Source organism: Camarhynchus parvulus, chromosome 1, assembly GCF_901933205.1.
Source record: "Camarhynchus parvulus chromosome 1, STF_HiC, whole genome shotgun sequence".
NCBI classification, from domain to species: Eukaryota; Metazoa; Chordata; class Aves; order Passeriformes; family Thraupidae; genus Camarhynchus; species Camarhynchus parvulus.
This window is the reverse complement of record NC_044571.1, coordinates 81,800,123-81,817,637: the sequence shown is the minus strand read 5'-3', so window position 1 is coordinate 81,817,637 and position 17,515 is coordinate 81,800,123. Positions and strand designations below refer to the sequence as shown.

Genomic DNA, 17,515 nt, shown 5'->3' with positions numbered 1-17,515 from the left:
ATTAACTGGGGATCTAATCCTGAAGACTTTATAGCCTATCCTGTCAGCTGTGTCACAGGTGTCAGTGAGATTTTGCTCAGAAAAAGTCAAAAAGGGGTTTTCAGTAATTGGTTCTGGGATAGACATTGCAAACCTGAATAGCCTGATTGCCCACAGACCTCACCTTCTTATTCCAAGTAGCCCCGAAGGGCCACAAATCTGAGCAGCTGGTGGTTTTTACTCATTTGGTGCTCTGCTGCCTTGTAGGTGGTGACCTGTGGCGCTCAGAAGCTGAGCATCAATCAGCCTTCTTGGGTTAGACCTTGTCTAAAGCCAGTGGGAGAATCAGCTCTGTGGGTGCCAGCAGAGCTGGGCTGATCCAAGGCTGGGATGGCAGCCCATTCCGGTGCTGCCAGCTTGGGAGGGTTCTTTGTGGGCTTGCAGGTACTTTGGGTCAGGCTCTGGGAATCAGGCTGACTGAGCAGCAGCTGCACAAATCTCTTCAGTTTAGCCTCCAACCTGCTATAGTTCCTCAAGGGGGATGCTCAGATTATACGAGCTTGTATGGCTACATTATTGCCAGAGGATGATGTATTTGTATCTGAGGAGTACCTGGCATGGGAAGCCTGATGAGCCTGGAAAGGAGCTAACAACCGCTTTTCCCAACACAGACCAAACAAAAACTTCTGTGTAACTGCTGAGGAGCACTGGAGCCCCTCTCCACACTACTGTGGAGGTGGTGAGGGCACCTGAACAGCCCAGGGGTTGCCATCTAGTGAGGCTGCATCTCTGATCTCCTTTGTGCATGTGTGGGCTCTTCTTGTTGGGTTGTTTCTACCAGCTTGAATAGCACAGGCACTGAAAACATCACCTAACAGTCTCGCTCAGAAACACCCTTGGGAAATTGTTTTCTCCTCTGAAACACTGAAGATCATCATCTAAGCATCTGCAAGAATAAAAGCTTTTGTAATTGAGCAAGATATTTTGGTTTTTTGATGCACTTTTATAAGGAGTCTGTTCCTAAGGACTAAAGCTGATTCTTTTAAGCTTTTCTGTCTTAAAGGAAGTCTCTCCCTTTGAAAGGAAATGGGTTCTGTTTGGTTGGATCGAGGTCAGATTACCAAACTATTTAATTTTACAAAGCCTGCACTGAGTTCCTCAGATACACTAAACTCCATTTTATTGCTGATGTATTTTACACATATTGCCTGATGTTACTGGAGATTTTGATGGGAAAGCATACATGTGTTAATAATTTTTCATATATAGTCAAAGATGATAAAGGGGGGTGACAAGAACCCTTGCTTCTCAGTTTTAAATGAGGGAATCTTAACCTTTCCTTAATGGTGATTTACTGACAAGTAAGTTAGGTTCACCATGAATAATTACTACTGTGTCTCAGTGTTTTGTGACTTTAATAGTCTGGGTCTATTCCAAAGCCACTTTCAGAAAGCAGAAAGATTCATTTTTGTGAAGTGTTTTGAAACAGGCTCATTACCTATTTCATGGCCTGAGCTTGGGAATGCTCTAGTACAGCCCAGCCATTGATGATGAGTCATCTTCATTGAGCTTCCATAGTTGATCAAAGTGTTAGTGAGAAACATACAGAAGTTTATTCTAAACTCTTTTTGTTTTCTAACTATCTAAATAAACTGCTTTTGGTTACAGTGCAAAAAGTGAAGGTCATTTTGCACTTATTGGCCACAGGAGGAAAAAGGTGGTGGAGCAATTCTGCAGAGATGTGCAAGAAATTCAGGTGAGACTGTGAGAGTTCAAGCCTACAAGCCTGCCTATATGAAGTGAGAGCTGGGAATGCTTTTAGGATAGCTTTGTGTCAGACAAAGAGGCTGGTGAACACTTCCTTAAAATCCAGTGGTGTTTGTAACACATTTACAAAACCAGCCAGAGATAGTGTGTGATAATGAGTGCTCTCTCCCCAGTTCTGTGTGGGTAAATATTGGCAGGAGATTGCTGACAGGCGATGCTATGAATGATGAAGGTGTTTATAATATATTTTTCAATACCTCACTCTAACCCAGATTATCCCCTCCCTTGCTGGCAAAGAACTACTTTACCAGCCTGCAGGTTTTCAGGCTTTAATGCTTTTTGGACCCCCTCCACATGAAATGTAAATGTGCTGTCAAACCTTATCTTTAGGGTTGTTATGATTGTAGTCCACAGACCTAGAGTTGTCCAGAAGTCACAGACTCAATGTCACTGCATTGCTGTCAGTGGAATATATTTTTAATTACTTGAATTGGCCAGTGTGGGATTTGAGGAACAGGCAGCACTTCCAAAGTGATCCTTCATCTTTCCTTCTCTGAAATGGGGGAATCACATCTTGTTTATACAATCTGTGTCACCCTCCCAGAGGCAGCAGAACTGCATGATTTACCCTGTGCTCCCTCCAGGTATTCCCCAACAAAGTTGGGCATATAAGAAAATGTGGATTGGTCTGCACTGAAGGAGGGAGGAGAGGATTCAGGATCTGTAGTAAGGGGCTCTAGCGTGCCTGTTAGTGCATGTTTTGTGTGCTAGGATGTCTCCTGGTGGGCATTTTAGACTGCTTCAGCCTCAGCAGCTAATTGTAATTCATTCTGTGGGCTCTGCTGCACAAATTCTGGCAAATCCTGCTGTGCAAATCCTGCTGTGCCAGATGAAGAGGTGGCTGTCTCCATTTCCTGCCCTGTCTCTTTGCTGTAGGTGCCATCCCTTAGCTACATACTGAAGAGAACTTCACCTGTGCCTCTGTTGCTACAACCTGGGATCAGTGCCCAAGTGCATCCTCCATCCAGGAGGGTTTGGAGTGAAGTGGGGGCAGTTTGGCTTAGCCCAGGAATGGCTGGAGCTCAGCTCAGCTATTTCAGCCACAGCTAAGTGAAGCAAATCTCCTGTCAGACTGAGAGCGAGTTAAACCTAAAACACTGCGTGACAAATCACTTTACTGGTGCCTGTAGATGGGGAATACAGACTGCCTCTCTTGGAGAAGTTAGCCATAATTGTTACTAATTTTATTTTTCTTTGGCTTCATGAAATATAGAGGCCCACAGTTTCAACCCTTTGTACCTCCACTGTGGTGAAAACTCAGTGAAGGATTTTTAATTCGATGTTGTCACAATACGCTTCAATCAGAGGAATCCTGCCTGAGAAGCTGCTGGACTAAGGATGGTGTCACAGGAGAAGTGGTGGGCCAGATTTTGTCCCTACTCGAGGTGATACAGGTTTTTGTCCGGGCAAGATTTATGGGATTGATTCCCATGACTCATTTCAATGATGCAGCAGACATGACCCTTTCTGTCTTCCAAACCTCATAGCAAAGAGCTCAAGCTTGTGCCGGGTGTGCTCAGGACTCTGCTCTGGGTTCAGGTGGACACAACACTCCAGGGTGGCACTGAGAGCTGTCCTGGATCCTCCCTTAGCATGACATTCTTATTTCCTTCTCTTCCCATCTCTCTTTGATGTGTTCAGCTCTCAAGCTCACTAGAATGTTTTTTTGGGTATTGAGGCTGAGCACCCTGAAAGGTGATGGAAGTTCATAGTCAGTCTGTGAGATGTCTGGACATCTCAGTGACTTTCCAGACCAATCTGCAGGAGTTACAGATTAAATAACATTTAGTGCTCTGCTGACTGTATGAATACAGCCCTGGGTGACAGTGAGTTGAGCGGGACTCTGGCAGATCTTGTTTCAATAATACCAGCAGTGTTACCGTTCTGTGATCAAATCCCTAACCCATGCCAGCAGTCTCTTCCCTGCCAGTGGTTTGTCAGCTAGATTTGTTAGATCTGGAGTAAACAGCCCTGTTATTCTCAAGATACAGAAAGCAGACATCAGAGGGATAAAATTGGGTATGAAGTTTAAATGAGGAGAAATTCCATCCTTCTACCACCATTTTTCATCAGTGGGTAACTAATCATTTTTTGCATAGAAACACCACACAGTAGGACTGGGCTTCAAATAACAGCTATAATTGCTTCTGTGCACTCCAATAATTGCATATAAATCAATTACCACCATTTTAGGTATTTGAACAGCTCGCTCTATGAAGAAAAACCTTTCTTTCCTGTTTAATAGCCAGACCTTTAGCTTCTTTGTTTATCCACATATCTGGGACAAATGATTCAAGCTCAGTCATTAATTAGTGGATTTTCTTTTCAGGATGGAAAGGTCATCACACCCTTGAAGTGCCAGCAGAACAAATGTCTCCCATTTGCACATGGAGTCAGGGCTTGTGAGGAAGAAGCCTCAGAACATGACTTACTTAAAGGGTAGAGGCTTAATTTGGGGTGGCTGCTTTTAAAAACGTGCCTGGTGTTCCTAATACAAATGTGATAGCCAGACATCCTGACTTTTTTCCTAAAGTCTGTGGTTAATTCTTTTTATGGCTTAGATCACCCTTAACACCTAGAGCCAGCTGACAGAACACCAGGCACAGGGGCTGAAGTAAAAAGTCAGGCCAGAGGAGGATGGCCCTGCCTTCAATATAATTTATTTTTATGGTATTGTCCAGAGCCCCTTGGGCTGTCAGAGCCACACACTGGTTCCTGGATGCTCCTGGAGAAAAGCCAGTGCTACAGCCTGTGGCAACTCCAAGCAATGTGCTGTTGTGGCCAACAGATGGGCCCTGCCAGGGGAAGAAGAACATATTTGCTACAAGACAAATGCTACCTGGCTAATCTAGACCAACTGGAATTATAAATAAGATGAAATTTTGTTAAATAAGAGGAGATACATGAGTGATGAGGCAAAGAGAAGTGAGGGTTTTTTCCTAGCCATCATGCTTGGATGACAAAATAATCCTTTCTGAGCTTGAAATAGGTATTAATATTGCCAAATTATTGCGTGTATTGATATATTTTTCTTGTGTTTATGCTAGTTATATCACTGGTTTCAAATGATCTCCTTTCTCAAAGGAAGGAAAAAAGAACAATTTAAGAATAGAGACTTTTCCTGCTGCTGAGAGAAAAACTGGGAACAGAGAAATCCAAAACGAGCTGCTAGAAATATCCTTGCTTTAAATTAGAAAACAAAATACAGCAGCTGAAGTCCCACACTATTCAACTTGAGTTTTCCCTACACCAATTTAGTCTCTTTTACTTGGTATGTTCCTTGTAGGGCAGGCACCCAGCAACTCCAACTCCAGTAAATATTCCCTCTGCAGGAGACTTTTCCTGTACAAGACTGGACAAGAAAAGAATATTCACTGCCACTGCTTAAGTCCCTGGTAAAATGTGAGGTACTGCCGACAGGACCTTCTCTCCTGGGGAAAAGCTGCACATGGAAGTCCTCTGCAGCCCTCCAGTGGTTCCCTTTGAATGCTACACGGTGGGAACACAGGGCAGGGCAGGCATAGCCTTGCTGCCATAAAAGGCTCCCACCCAACTTGCTGTGCTCCCCCGAGCCCACCTTCCCTTCAGCCCCACCAGCACAGGGAGTGTGTGCTGGAAGAGTTGCCAGCAACCCCTGTGCTCTTTCCCAGTTATGCTCAGGAGCACCCATCCTGCTGGGACAATATTTGGTGAGGCATGACAATGTCACAAGGCTGGGGGAGAGCTCCCTGGAACTTTGTGGCACAGAGGGACTCCCAGTGAGCCCTTGGCTGGTGGCAGTGCTTCCTTAGTTGTGTCCATCAGGAGCTGTGGTGCCTGTATGTGGTTTTGGGGGTGTTCTGCTCTCTGGCCTGGCTGTCCCCTATGTGTCCCTTCACTCTTGTTTTCTTCAGGGCCACCTGAAGGGAGGAGGGGAGAGGTTCTGTTGTCCCCACAGGGTTGTGGGAGGTTTTGGGGTTTGTTTCCATGGGGTGTGGCAGATGACAGTGCCAGGCTGTGTGACCCATGCACCAGTTTGGTTTGGTTGAGGCTCCCCAGCATCAGGGAGTTCAGAAGCAGAAAAGAGTAGTGCTTCCCAAGTGTGCAGCTCTCCCAGGGCAATGCACACACTTCCCAACACATCCAGAGAGCCACAGGCAAAGTGTGGCTCTCATGTGAGAGGGATGGCCACGTGCATTTGAGCTTCCTAAGGGCACTCCCAGGAGCAAAGGGATTCTGTGCTTCTGATGTGGCCCAGGTAGCTTATCCCAAGGCAGCTGAGAGCAGGCAGCATGTTAAGCAATCAGCAATCAGCAGTGCTGACTGACTGGGATGGGCTGCAGCCAGTCTGTCTCTCTCCTTGGAGTACCCACTGCCCACCCTGGCCTCCATTTGATTCCCTACTGACATGCTCCCCCAGACAAAAATCAGTGGCAAGTAAAAAACAACTTGGATTAATTTACTTTTATCATTCTGCAAGCCTGGAGGTGCATTATATCAGCAATGACATGGGCCACAGGAACTGATGGCAGAAATGAGAGAACAATTCTCACAAACATTATATACATTGTGTTTGCATGGCTGCGGGGGGCCACCTGTATTCATCAAAAACAAAAGAATCGTAGTCAGAGCTGTACATGAGCTGTCTCACAAAGGTTTCCTTGTCTGCTGGCTCGGGGTACAAAGAAGCGAGGCCGTGCTTGTAGGCCCAGTCAACAATCTGCAAAAAGATAAGCAAAATGAGCTGCTGAAACAATGCTGGCACGTTATGAAGTTGAAACCAACTGCAGTTTGGCCCTGACTGTGTTTTCCCTCTTTCCTCCTCTCAGAATTGTGTCCTTTTTTTGCTTTTTTCTCTTTGTGAGTCAGCTGCACTTCACCCTCAGTTGGATGAGGGAATGTAAGCTGCCTGCAAGCAGTGGCTGGTAAGAAAAGCAGCCCCTGCCCTGGCAGAATGGTTGGGGTGTGCAGGTGAAGGAGGAGAGCAGCCCTTTGGCCTGCTCTGCTCACACCTGTAAGCTCCTTGGCCATGCTCTGCATCCATCAGGAGCTCTGAGCAGGCCAAGGAGATTCTCAGTGCGTGTCTCTGAATCACAGATCTGATGTATACAGGGCACCAAAGCCGTAATTAGACAAGCCCAGATCTGGAATAGCATTTATGTACTTAGATCCCTACCAAATACATGAGGAAAGGTTCCAAAATAGCAATTTGGAACCTAAAATCTTTTGGCAATTTTACTCTAAACCTCATTTTTTTGAAGTGCTGAAGACTCGTAGCTTCAAGTAATAAAGCTGAGCTTTGTGAGCTGTGAGGCACCCAGAATCAGAATGTATTTTTCACATTTGGGTTTTAATGATGGAAGAAACCAAAGCAGCAATTATGGCCAGAATTCCTGAGAATGACTGCTTTAGACTTTAGAATAAATTGAATTTAAAAAAAAACACAAACCAAAAATGATGCCAGGGCAATTCCTTCCCTTCCTACCACGAAAAGTGGAAATAAGAAAGGAAATACTCACTTTCACAGCAATTTTGAGAGACACTTCTCTGATGCTGTCCAAGAGGGGATAGAGTCTTCCTTCTGCAAGATGCTGCTCTGTCACCTCGGCAGCAATAGTCTAGAAAGAAGAGGATGGTAGTTTTTAGGGATGGTCTCAAGCAAACACCACATTCCCTCACTTTACATGGTATGTCGCTGAAACCTCATCAATCCCAGCCCCCATCAGGGCTGGGACTAGTCCTGAGTGGGAACTTGTGACCTGTTCAAACACACGTGTGTACACAATTCATCACAGACTTCAGACTGGAGCCAGAGTGGGGCAGTGCTGCGTTAGGGCAGCAGGTGTGGAGAAGGAGAACCCTGTCATGGCTCCTGCATCTCTGTAGGTGTAATGGAAGCATGAGCTTTCCCTGAGCCAGGAGAAGGCTGCAGCTTTTTGCTGAGGCTGAGCCATTTCCCCTCCACGCATTGTCCTGGGCCAGGTTCTTTAAAACACCTGAAGTAGATACATGTGCCTCCTATCATCTTTTCTACAGTATCAGTGAAATGTCAGTTGGAAACCTCTGCTGTGATGAGGAAGATTTCATCGGAGATGTGCCGGACCCCGCTGGCAATGACTCCCAGAGCCACTCCAGGGAAGACGTAGGCGTTGTTTCCTTGGCCAGGGAAGAAGGTCTGTCCATTGGGCAGGGTTACCTTTGGGAATGGACTCCCACTTGCAAATATTCCCCGGCCCTGATCAAAGAGAGAGAAAAAACCATTCAGGTTCAGAAGAGAAGTCGTAGATTTCTGCTGCTCATCATGACATGTGCTCATGAGACACTGGTGACAAAGTTGCCAAAACTCAGTCAGCAGAGGCATCTCCACCAGAGCCACCTCCAGCTGACACTTTGGGAGGACCCACACCCCCAGAGCCAGGATCAGGGTCATGGAAAGGGCTAACAAGCACTGAGCATGTGCTTGTACTGCAAATGCTCTGATTTTACTGAGATCTTTCTACCTCCCTATCAACCATCTATGGAATATGAAGAGACTCATGGGATAAAGGTCTGGGGCTGTGTGATTGCTCTGGCCATAGGCAGGTGGTGGGGAAGGCAAAGGAAAGAGACAAGGGCTCCTCTCTCAAGCCAAGTCAATCCACATGACTGTAATTCTTCAGTGACATTGGGTCTAAGTTGGGAGATGAAATAGTTACATAAACAGCTAGGTTGGGGTAACACAGGGGACAGAAACTGGACAGGATGGGACATCTCAGACAGCTGTGGGTGAAAGAGGCCAGCACTTTCTGTAGAGCATCACAAAGTAATTCAGGCTGGTCGGGACCCAAATTCTTGCTGACAGTAAAGTCAGCTGTGAAACCAGACCAGGTTGCTCAGGGCTTTACCCAGCCCGCTCTTGGAAAATTTGCAAGGACAGAGACTGCATGAGCAACCTTGGCCCTGCCCCTGCTCCACCTCCTGACCCTCCTCACAGCATCAAAGTGTTTCTTTACACCCAGCTTGAATGTCTCTTATTTCAATTTATGCAGGCTGTCACTTGTTTGCCAGCATGCCCTGCTGTGGTGTCCTGGGTCCAGCCAAGCCCCAAGCTCCCCATCCTGAGCCATGGTACCAGGGTGAGGTACCAGGGTGAGGCGGTGCCAGGGTGAGGCAGTACCTAGGTGAGGTACCAGGATGAGGTACCAGGATGAGGTACCAGGTTGAGGTACCAGGGTGAGGTACCAGGGTGAGGCAGTACCAGGGTGAGGCAGTACCTGGGTGAGGTGGTACCAGAGTGAGGTGGTACCATGGTGAGGTACAGGGTGAGGCAGTACCTGGGTAAGGTACCAGGGTGAGGTACCAGGGTGAGGTACCAGGGTGAGGTACCAGGATGAGGTACCAGGGTGAGGTACCAGGGTGAGGTACAGGGTGAGGCAATACCTGGGTGATGCGGTAGCACTGCTCTGCTGTGCACTCCGCTTTGCTGGTGGGGTTGCTCAGGGCGAACACGATGGGCCTCTCATTGAAGGCTGCCATGTCCTTTAGCAGCTTCTCAGTGAAAGCGCCTGCAACAGCCGCCACACCTGGAACAGCAACAGCAGAGTGAGGCGGTGCCTTCCCACCGTGCAACTTCAGAGCATCGTGCTGCTCCCTCTGGGACTGGTGAATGAACTGTGGGAGAGGGAAACAGCTTCATCTCTGGAGACGCAGTAACAGGCAATGTTACGTTCTCATATGACAGTGAGATTTAAAGCCTGTCTCAAAATAAAGCCCTCTGCTCCTCCAGGCAGAGTGGGCCCCAGTGTTTTGGCCAGCCTGACTGCAGTGCTGTGACTCCCAAAGACCTTCCTGAGGTGCCTGTGGTCATCCTCATCCTGCCCAGTCTGACAGGGCCAAGTTTGTTGCTTGAGAGCCCCTGATCCTGCCTCCCCCAGCACCTCCCTCTACAGCCCTGTCTGAAAGAATTCCTACAGCTCCAAAAGTGAGGAAGCCTGTGCCCCATAGTTAACACAGAATGGACATGGAGAACTCAACCAACAAAATGGGGGTGAAAAAAGCTCACTTTGTTTTGACTAGGGGAACAAAAGGGGACTGTGGAGGAAAGACAGAAACTTTCATAAGAATTGAATTGACATGGAAAGGTCATATTAAATGAACTCCACCTATAACTGCTGTAGGCTTCACTTTCTGCACAACCTCTTCCAGTGAGTCCACACTGGGGTGGTCCTGGGCAAACATTTCTTTCTCGTGGTTCAGGTGGCTCCTGCCCTGTGAGGAAAAAGGAATCAAACTTTGGTCTGTTGGCAAAAGGTGGACACATAAACAAAGTAACTCATCTTCAGCTCATTTCGTCTCTCAGCCCTCTACCTCAAGCAGATTCCACATAGCAGGACCTCAGCATCAGCCAGTCAGGCACTGAGCAGTTGGTGAAGTGTCACACTGGGCTGGCCTCTGCTCCTCTCACCCACCAAAGTCTGCTGACTGTGTGGAGGAAGGACCTGGCTGCTGTTCACTTGTACATAAAGCACAAGTCTCCTCCAGTCTGAGGAGGAACAAGGGCAGAGGCCCTGGGGACACGGGGAGTGCAGAATGGAGCTGGGCCAGGCTGGGTCACCAAGCAGGGCAGAATTTTTCTGTGATAATGCTCCATATGATGTGCAAGACTTCCAGCACTGGTTGAGGGCATGGCCAGCAGGGTATCCTTCCACTTCAGTGGACCAGCCTGAAGCGTTGCCTTTAGGACAGCCAGTGCTGCTGGCACACTTGTCACCATGAGACCTCCTCTGAAAGCAGGAGCGTCAGCAATGCTGACACCAATAAAACTGCAGCCTGCACTTCAGGGCTGAGCAGGGGTCCATGGTGTCTGCCTGCTCTGGCCTCTCTAGCTGGCAATGGATGGCAGGTGAGTGGAGCTCAGCTCTGGAGACAAATTCACCTTCACAATCAGTCCCTTGGAGTCCACCATCCAAATTTTTTTGAGGGCATCTTCTCGTGAAACTCCTTCCTTTTCCATGGCCATGAGGATGAGATGACCTATGCCCATTGCAGCCTGGAACACAGTATATAAACACTTCATTGAGATATTGTCATCTTTTGGAGGAAGATATTAAATGAGAGGTGAGTTGGATCATCCCCCAGCACTGCAGAAAGCAGGGAGACGTTCTGTTGTACAGTGCCAAGGCATGGGGCTGATTTTAGCTTTGTAGGTGCTGCCATAAATCAAAACCCTCACAATCATTCAGGAGAGCAGGCTGCAGGTGAGGCTGAAGAAGCAGAGGTGGTACCTTGACAAGCAAGGGCTGTCTCCATAATTTAAACCAGCTGCTGCAGGGGAGGAAGAGAGGCAAACACTTAAAAAATGCTGGTGGGCAATGCCAGTACAGAGGAACTCAAATCCAAGTAGGACTGCTGCATCTGAAATATGGCCATGAGGAAAGTCTTCTCCCATTCCTGCCTGGGAAAGCAGCCCTGGACATTCTGTGTGTTTGTGGTCCTATAGCTATGACCCTTCTTCCCAGATGGGGACTAACAAGGCAGGAGGGGCTCTGTGCCACAGAGATGGGGACCAGCACAGACATATCTGGCAGCAGGGATGGAGAGACAGAGAGCAATCTTTGTCTCAGTGAGGGATAGACATGTAATAACAGACCCTCCCAAAGTCTCACAGGTGTCTAAGAGCTTAGACAGGTCCTGGACCAACACCTTTAGTCCATGGACCAGGCTTTGGAGGGTTCTTCTTCCTCTCTCTTTGAGCAAGGTGCCATACAGGCAACCTGGCTTCTGCCATGGAGCACTATGACTGGCTCTAGAGAGAAAGGCTGTGTTCTTACAGTTCTTTGAGTCTGAGTCCTTCGGACTCTGCTGCTAAAGAAATTCTGGTTTACCCTAGACATCAACCCCGAGAACTCAAACCACCCTCCTTCATATTCCTGCCTCATAAGGAACTTCCCTAAAGGTACTTAAAGCCCCACTGACACATGGGCAGCCTCATAGCATCCACGGAGTCTGCCCAGGACTCGTGGGCCAAAAAATCACTGACAGAATTTTGGTAACTTCCACACAGCAGCAAGATCCACCTGTAGGGCCCAATCCTGCCCAGTGACAAGGAACCTGCTTCTGTGCTTCATCCTCATGAAGCCAAGCCTTGCAGGAAGTTTCAAAGTTGACTTTTTTCTCTCTAAATTTGAAGATGAAGCATATTAAGGTACAAGCTCAGGAACATTCCTACCTCTCCAGCTCCCTGGAAAACAAACTTCTGGTCAGAGAGCTTGTTCTTTGTGATCCTTAAGGCTGCAATGAGGCCAGCGACTGCAACAGATGCTGTGCCTGAAAGAGAGAAACACCATGAGATGGACATCCTGGCAAATGCACTGTCTGCCCTGCAGATGTACTGTCAGAAACCTTGTTGTAGGAATCATTCTCTTAGATTCTGTCACTGAAGGATCAGAGTGCCTTCCCTATGCTGAAATATTAACATTCAAATTCTCCTGCAAGGCTGGAGAGCACAAATTTTCCTCCATGTAGAGTCAAAGGGACACCAAATCCTAGAATGTCAGAAGAAATTAATACCTAACTTGCAAGGGTTTAAGATGCACCTGACTTCTCTAAGGTCACATAAGACCCCTGTAGCAGAGTAGCGGTTTGAACTTGGGTCCCCTTGCCAAAAAATCCTCTGTGATTATGGAATTACCATCCTCTTCTCCTATTTACCTTCATGGCCCAGCATCACCATTTTTTTACTTCTCTAACAGCCTGATTCACAGCCTTCACATCCTGCTGCTAAACATTAAGGAGCCATTGAGAACAGGAGTTGGTCCCAGATTAGTGAGGAACAATGCAGTAAATGGAGCAGAGTCCTGCTGTTATGGCCACTGTGACATCTACAGCTTGCCATGCATTAAGGGGGGCAAAAGTCCAGACTGAATAACCTGCCTTTACCCCACATAACTCACACATAAATCACATGCAATATTCATCTAATGTCCTGTTCCAGGTGAAGAAATATGGTGGAAATAAATAAGGCACAAGCCAGTAAGGATTCAGGCACTGGTGGTATCTCAGCTCACCTGGGCAAGCTGGATGCAACATTAAAGGGGACCTGGGAGTGAAGGTGGAAGTTTGATCACAGAATATGGAAAGTTGGAAGGACCCATAAGGATCATAAAGTTGATTAGTTTTATTCCTTAGCATTTGAAAGAGTATCAGTTTGGATATGCCCTCGTTTTGATCTGTTCCCAGTCTAGTGCTGGTCTCTCCATTCTCATCTTTAGAAGCTTTGTGAGGAGTCAGGGAGACTTGATAGTAACAAGTAACGAGTCTTGTGGGGGTGGTCATGGCTGGGGCAGGCAGTGACCACTTTTAGGTTAATACACCTGATTTCAGCAGATTTCCAGCATTTGCTATTTTGCTGCCCATGTAATCAGCCAGTGGTTCAGGGTTTTAAGTAGCCAGTGCTTCACTGAGCTTCCCTGCAGGGTTCTTAGGGCCCGGGGTGCTGCAAGACATCAGGAACAGTCTGGCTGAGACACCTGAGCCGACATGAGCTCATGAGCAGGCATGAGCACGAGCAGTGACACCAGCAGATGGAGCTGCCTCATCTCTGAAGGACCCACAAAACAAATTCAGCTTTATCTGCTCCTTTTCTTCAGTGCAAAAACTGCAGACAAGCGAGGAATCTGCTGGTATATAACTGGGGAATTATTCACACTCTTATCATTTCCTAGCAAGCAGGAAATATAGTGGAAGCACAAGTACTCTGTCAAAGAAGTACTTTTATTGACATGACTTACCTTGTTTAGGGAACCTATATACACTACGCTGACAAAGAAAATAGGCCAGGCCAGAAGTATTTGTCCATACAATGTGAAACATTTTGTGATTATAACTTAGATGAATTTTGCTCACTAAAAGCTAATAATTAGCCTCTCTTAAGAGTGATTCTGGTTTAGCAGAGGTGACAGTAGCCACACTTCTGCAACAGATGTGGTGTCCACACTGGCACAGTGGTACAGAATGGCAACATCACTTCATAGAACCATGGAGTGGTTTGGGTTGGAAGGGACCTCAAAAACCATCTAGTTCCAACTCCCGTGACACAAGCAGGGACATCTTCCACTAGATCAGGTTGTTCTAAGCCCCATCCAACCTGTCCTTGAACACTTCCAGGGATGAGGCATCCATGACTTCATGAGGGCACTGGAAGCATTCCTGCTTTAAACACAAAACAGACTAGACTGATGGTTGATAACTTTGTGCGCTTCTTTTTTGCAATGAATCACTTGAGACACTCGCTTCAGCGCCAAGGATGAATTCCCTTCATCAGCTCAGAAAAGCTTTTACCATTACATTTCCAGACCCAGACCATCTGAGCTCAGTCAGTTTAAAAGGGAGTTGACAGGGAGGTAACCAGCCACTGAGTGCCTTGTTGCTTCAGTATTAGCATGTCACACAACTGAAGGAAGTGTACAAAGGATTTCCTCTTGCTCCTCCTGCACTACATCTCTGCCTTTTAATGCTCTCTTTAGAGTAGGGTATTTGCCTGGTGAAATTCCACTGGACTGGGAAAATTACCGAGGAAGATAATGAAGGTCCAGGAAATTTAAAAGAACACTGGATAATTGTCTAGTTTTTAGATTTTGTGTTTTATGGGTGTCACATAACCAGTCCATGCTCATTCTCTGTGTTAGGGTGAGTCTGTAATCAGCAGGACTGCTTGGCTTGCCATGACAGATGCTGAGGACGGGACTCTGAACAAACGTGTATGATCCTGCTTATGCTAAAGCAGCCACCTGAACTGGGTCAAATGAAATAAACCCTAGAAGAGTCACTACCACCACATGTATTTTAGAGAGACAAGGTAACTGGAATACATGTAGGCACTTCTGCTGCAGACCTCTAATCTGTGCAGGAAGAGATTTCACTCTCTAAGTCTGAACTGCAAAGAAATGGGAAGAGACCAGGGTCCCCCAGCTGTCAGCAATGCCAAGCTTGTGACATGCAGTAGAGTATGAACATCTATGTGTACACTCACACATGTTCACACACCATCTCCAAGGCTTACTTTGCAAAGAAATCCCTAAATCCCTGTGTGGGTGGGAGTGGGGAACTGATCAAAGTTAAAAAACGAGAAGTGAAACCATTACAGTGTGGTGGTGTAAGTGTCAGGTCATAGCATTAGCAGTGATAGATGCCTGGAAAGTATTGAAAAGACTGAAATGTAACTGGAGAAATATCTTGTTTCTCTTGGTTCTGACCCAGGCAAAACTGCTTTATACCCTGCAATTGTCAAGAAGTCTGATGGGACAGATGCTGGTATTTGCAAACCCATTTAAGTGGGAAATGCTCTTGAGAGATTTCAACAGAGGGAGGTACTTGAGGTACTTTTTAAAGGTGTCACTAGCAGGAATTTGACAAGTGGTGTGTATGGAAAGAAAGGGGGCAGACTCAGTCTGCAGAGCAGAGACCTGTGGGACTGGGTGTGCCATTACTCATCCCCTGCACTTGTACTGCAGCTTTGACTAACAGCAGGGCTCTGTTCAGCTCTGCCACTCCTAATCCTCCTCTCTTGTTCCAATGTGTTTCTAATCCCTCCAGTCTCCCAAATTGCATCTCACCCCCATTACTCAAGTAATAAAGTTACTGTACCTTGGCCTTAGCTCAATATATTTATTTGATAATTATAATTTCTGAGCACAGAACAATTGAGTATCTCTGTGGAGAAGGGTTCACAGCTGGTTCATGTAAAGAACTGGCTAATCATTGTGCTTCAGTTCTAAAAGAATCACAAAGTCAGGCTGGGACAGGGAACTCCTCAGCATGGCAAGAAAAAACCAGCCATCCTTCAACACATAGGTCTATCTGTTTTCCAAAGAGAATGAGTGCTGCTATTGCAGATAACTGCTTCCCTAAGTAATTAGCAAGAGCCAGCTTGGCTGGTCTGTATCTGAGGTGAGATATGGAGGGATACAGAGAGGAGAAAGGAAAGTTCTTGCAAACCATCCTGTCTATCCCAGACTTAAAATGAGTGCTAAACTTGATATCACAAAATAGCAAGCAGACCTCGGGACCTCTCTGGGAAGGCCACAGCAATAGAACCAGTACATTTAGAACTAAGGCACTGTCAGGAATATGGCCATCTCTGCAGGAATCAATTTCTGACACTCAGGCACATTCAGAATATTGTAAAACGTTAAGGAAAACCCTGTGGGGTTGATGTTCCACTTGTACTACTGCAAGTGAGAACAAGCCCCAGTAGATGTCAGTGGAGATACACCGGAGCATAAGCTGAGAAAGGATCTGCTCCCCAGCACCACATGGGAAAGGCTGCAGCAGAGAGGATCCCATTCCCGGGGACCTGACCTCAGAGTGGGGAGGGGGCAGAGGGGAGAGCAGCTCTGCACGTAGAGTTTCAGGAAGCACTGCATGAGTCTCTGGGGAAAGTGCTGCCCAGTGCTCAGGTCAAGGCTGTGCCGTGGCTGCCAGCAGCCAGTGGCTAAGCAGGGAACACAAGGGAAAGCATGGACCATGGCAGTACTTGGGGGAAGGAGTCCTCTCATGCTGATGGCTGGCACTGCCCTGTCACCTGTCCTGGAAGGCTGACTGAGCTGAGCTGAGCACCACCACCATGCTGAGTCCTTCCAATAGCAGCAGCAATGGGAACGTGCAGCCACACCACTGCCTGTTTCTTCACGCAACACCTGTGTGATTCCTCCTTCTCCACAGTACATTGGTGGAAAAGATGACCAAATTCAGCCTGATCTTTTATTTTTTGCTCTTGACCTGCCTGCTTACATTTCGCCCTGTCAAAACCATGCCAATATGAGGGCCCGGGGAACAGCAAACTCTAGTTTAACAGCTCCAGCAAAGGGCAGCCAAGGAAATGTATCTAAATTTATGGATGAGGAGGAAGCCTAGGGCTTTTCCAAATTCTGGTTCCCATTAACTCCCTGCAGCAGTTCCGCCCATTACTGGAAAGCAGAGTGGAGCTTGTCCAGAACCACTCTAAATGCATACTCAAAAGTCAAACACAACAAAGCTGGAGCAGAAAACTGCCACATCGTTTGCAGCTCAAGGTCTTCCCCTCCATGGCTGTGGGCTGGTGTTACCCTTCCCCCAAAGGGCCTCTGTAAGACATTGAGACAATAAACGTAGAAATGGTGCATAGTTAGTCAACAAGAAGAGCAGTAAAATGCAAAGCATTGATGCACAGGGATGGAACTTCCTCTCTGAAGGGTGACCCAGAATTGTTGGTGGCATGGAGAAGGCCTGTCTGACAATGGAGAAGCCTAATGAGGCCATCTCTAGGTTCCTGCTTTTAATCTTTCCACTGTAAAGTGCTTGAACTGTACTGTGCATAACCTTAATGATGGGTTCTGACCATGGCAGCAGTGCCCCCCGCTCCTGCCTGTAGTGTGCCAGCACGCAGGCTGAGCCCCTCGTGCACCCACATGGGCAGAGGCTGTCAGGCAGCTGCCTGCACTCTGCAAGAAAGCATCTCCATCCCCATCACAGCACTGGGCACTGCTGCACACCAACAAGCTGAACCAGGTCAGAGCACAGCCCTTTCTTCTGTTCCTTTTGCCTCCTTAGCCTGGACTTAAAAGATGACAGACAGCTTAACACAGAGTGCTGTTCTTCACTGCAGAGGAGGACTTGGCAGTGGCATCCAGCGAATGAGAAAAACAGCAAACAAGAAAAGCAGGAGAAGAAAGGGAAACAAATGCCACAATTCCCAAAAGTGATAGAAAATGAG

At 47.2% G+C, this 17,515-nt stretch overlaps 1 protein-coding gene across 1 annotated transcript in view; it reads right to left on the bottom strand.

The window, feature by feature from the left end:
- Positions 1-6,234: 6,234 nt before the first annotated feature.
- The window catches only part of ME3 (malic enzyme 3), a 117,234-nt gene continuing 105,953 nt past the window's right edge, over positions 6,235-17,515 (bottom strand). Inside the window, exons 8-14 of the mRNA XM_030957426.1 lie at positions 11,993-12,090; positions 10,700-10,813; positions 9,927-10,032; positions 9,205-9,347; positions 7,847-8,020; positions 7,305-7,403; positions 6,235-6,505 (exon numbers count right to left, since the gene is read on the bottom strand). Coding sequence (XP_030813286.1) covers positions 6,344-6,505; positions 7,305-7,403; positions 7,847-8,020; positions 9,205-9,347; positions 9,927-10,032; positions 10,700-10,813; positions 11,993-12,090 — 896 coding nt within the window. The 3' untranslated portion in view covers positions 6,235-6,343. The remainder of the gene's footprint in view (positions 6,506-7,304; positions 7,404-7,846; positions 8,021-9,204; positions 9,348-9,926; positions 10,033-10,699; positions 10,814-11,992; positions 12,091-17,515) is intronic.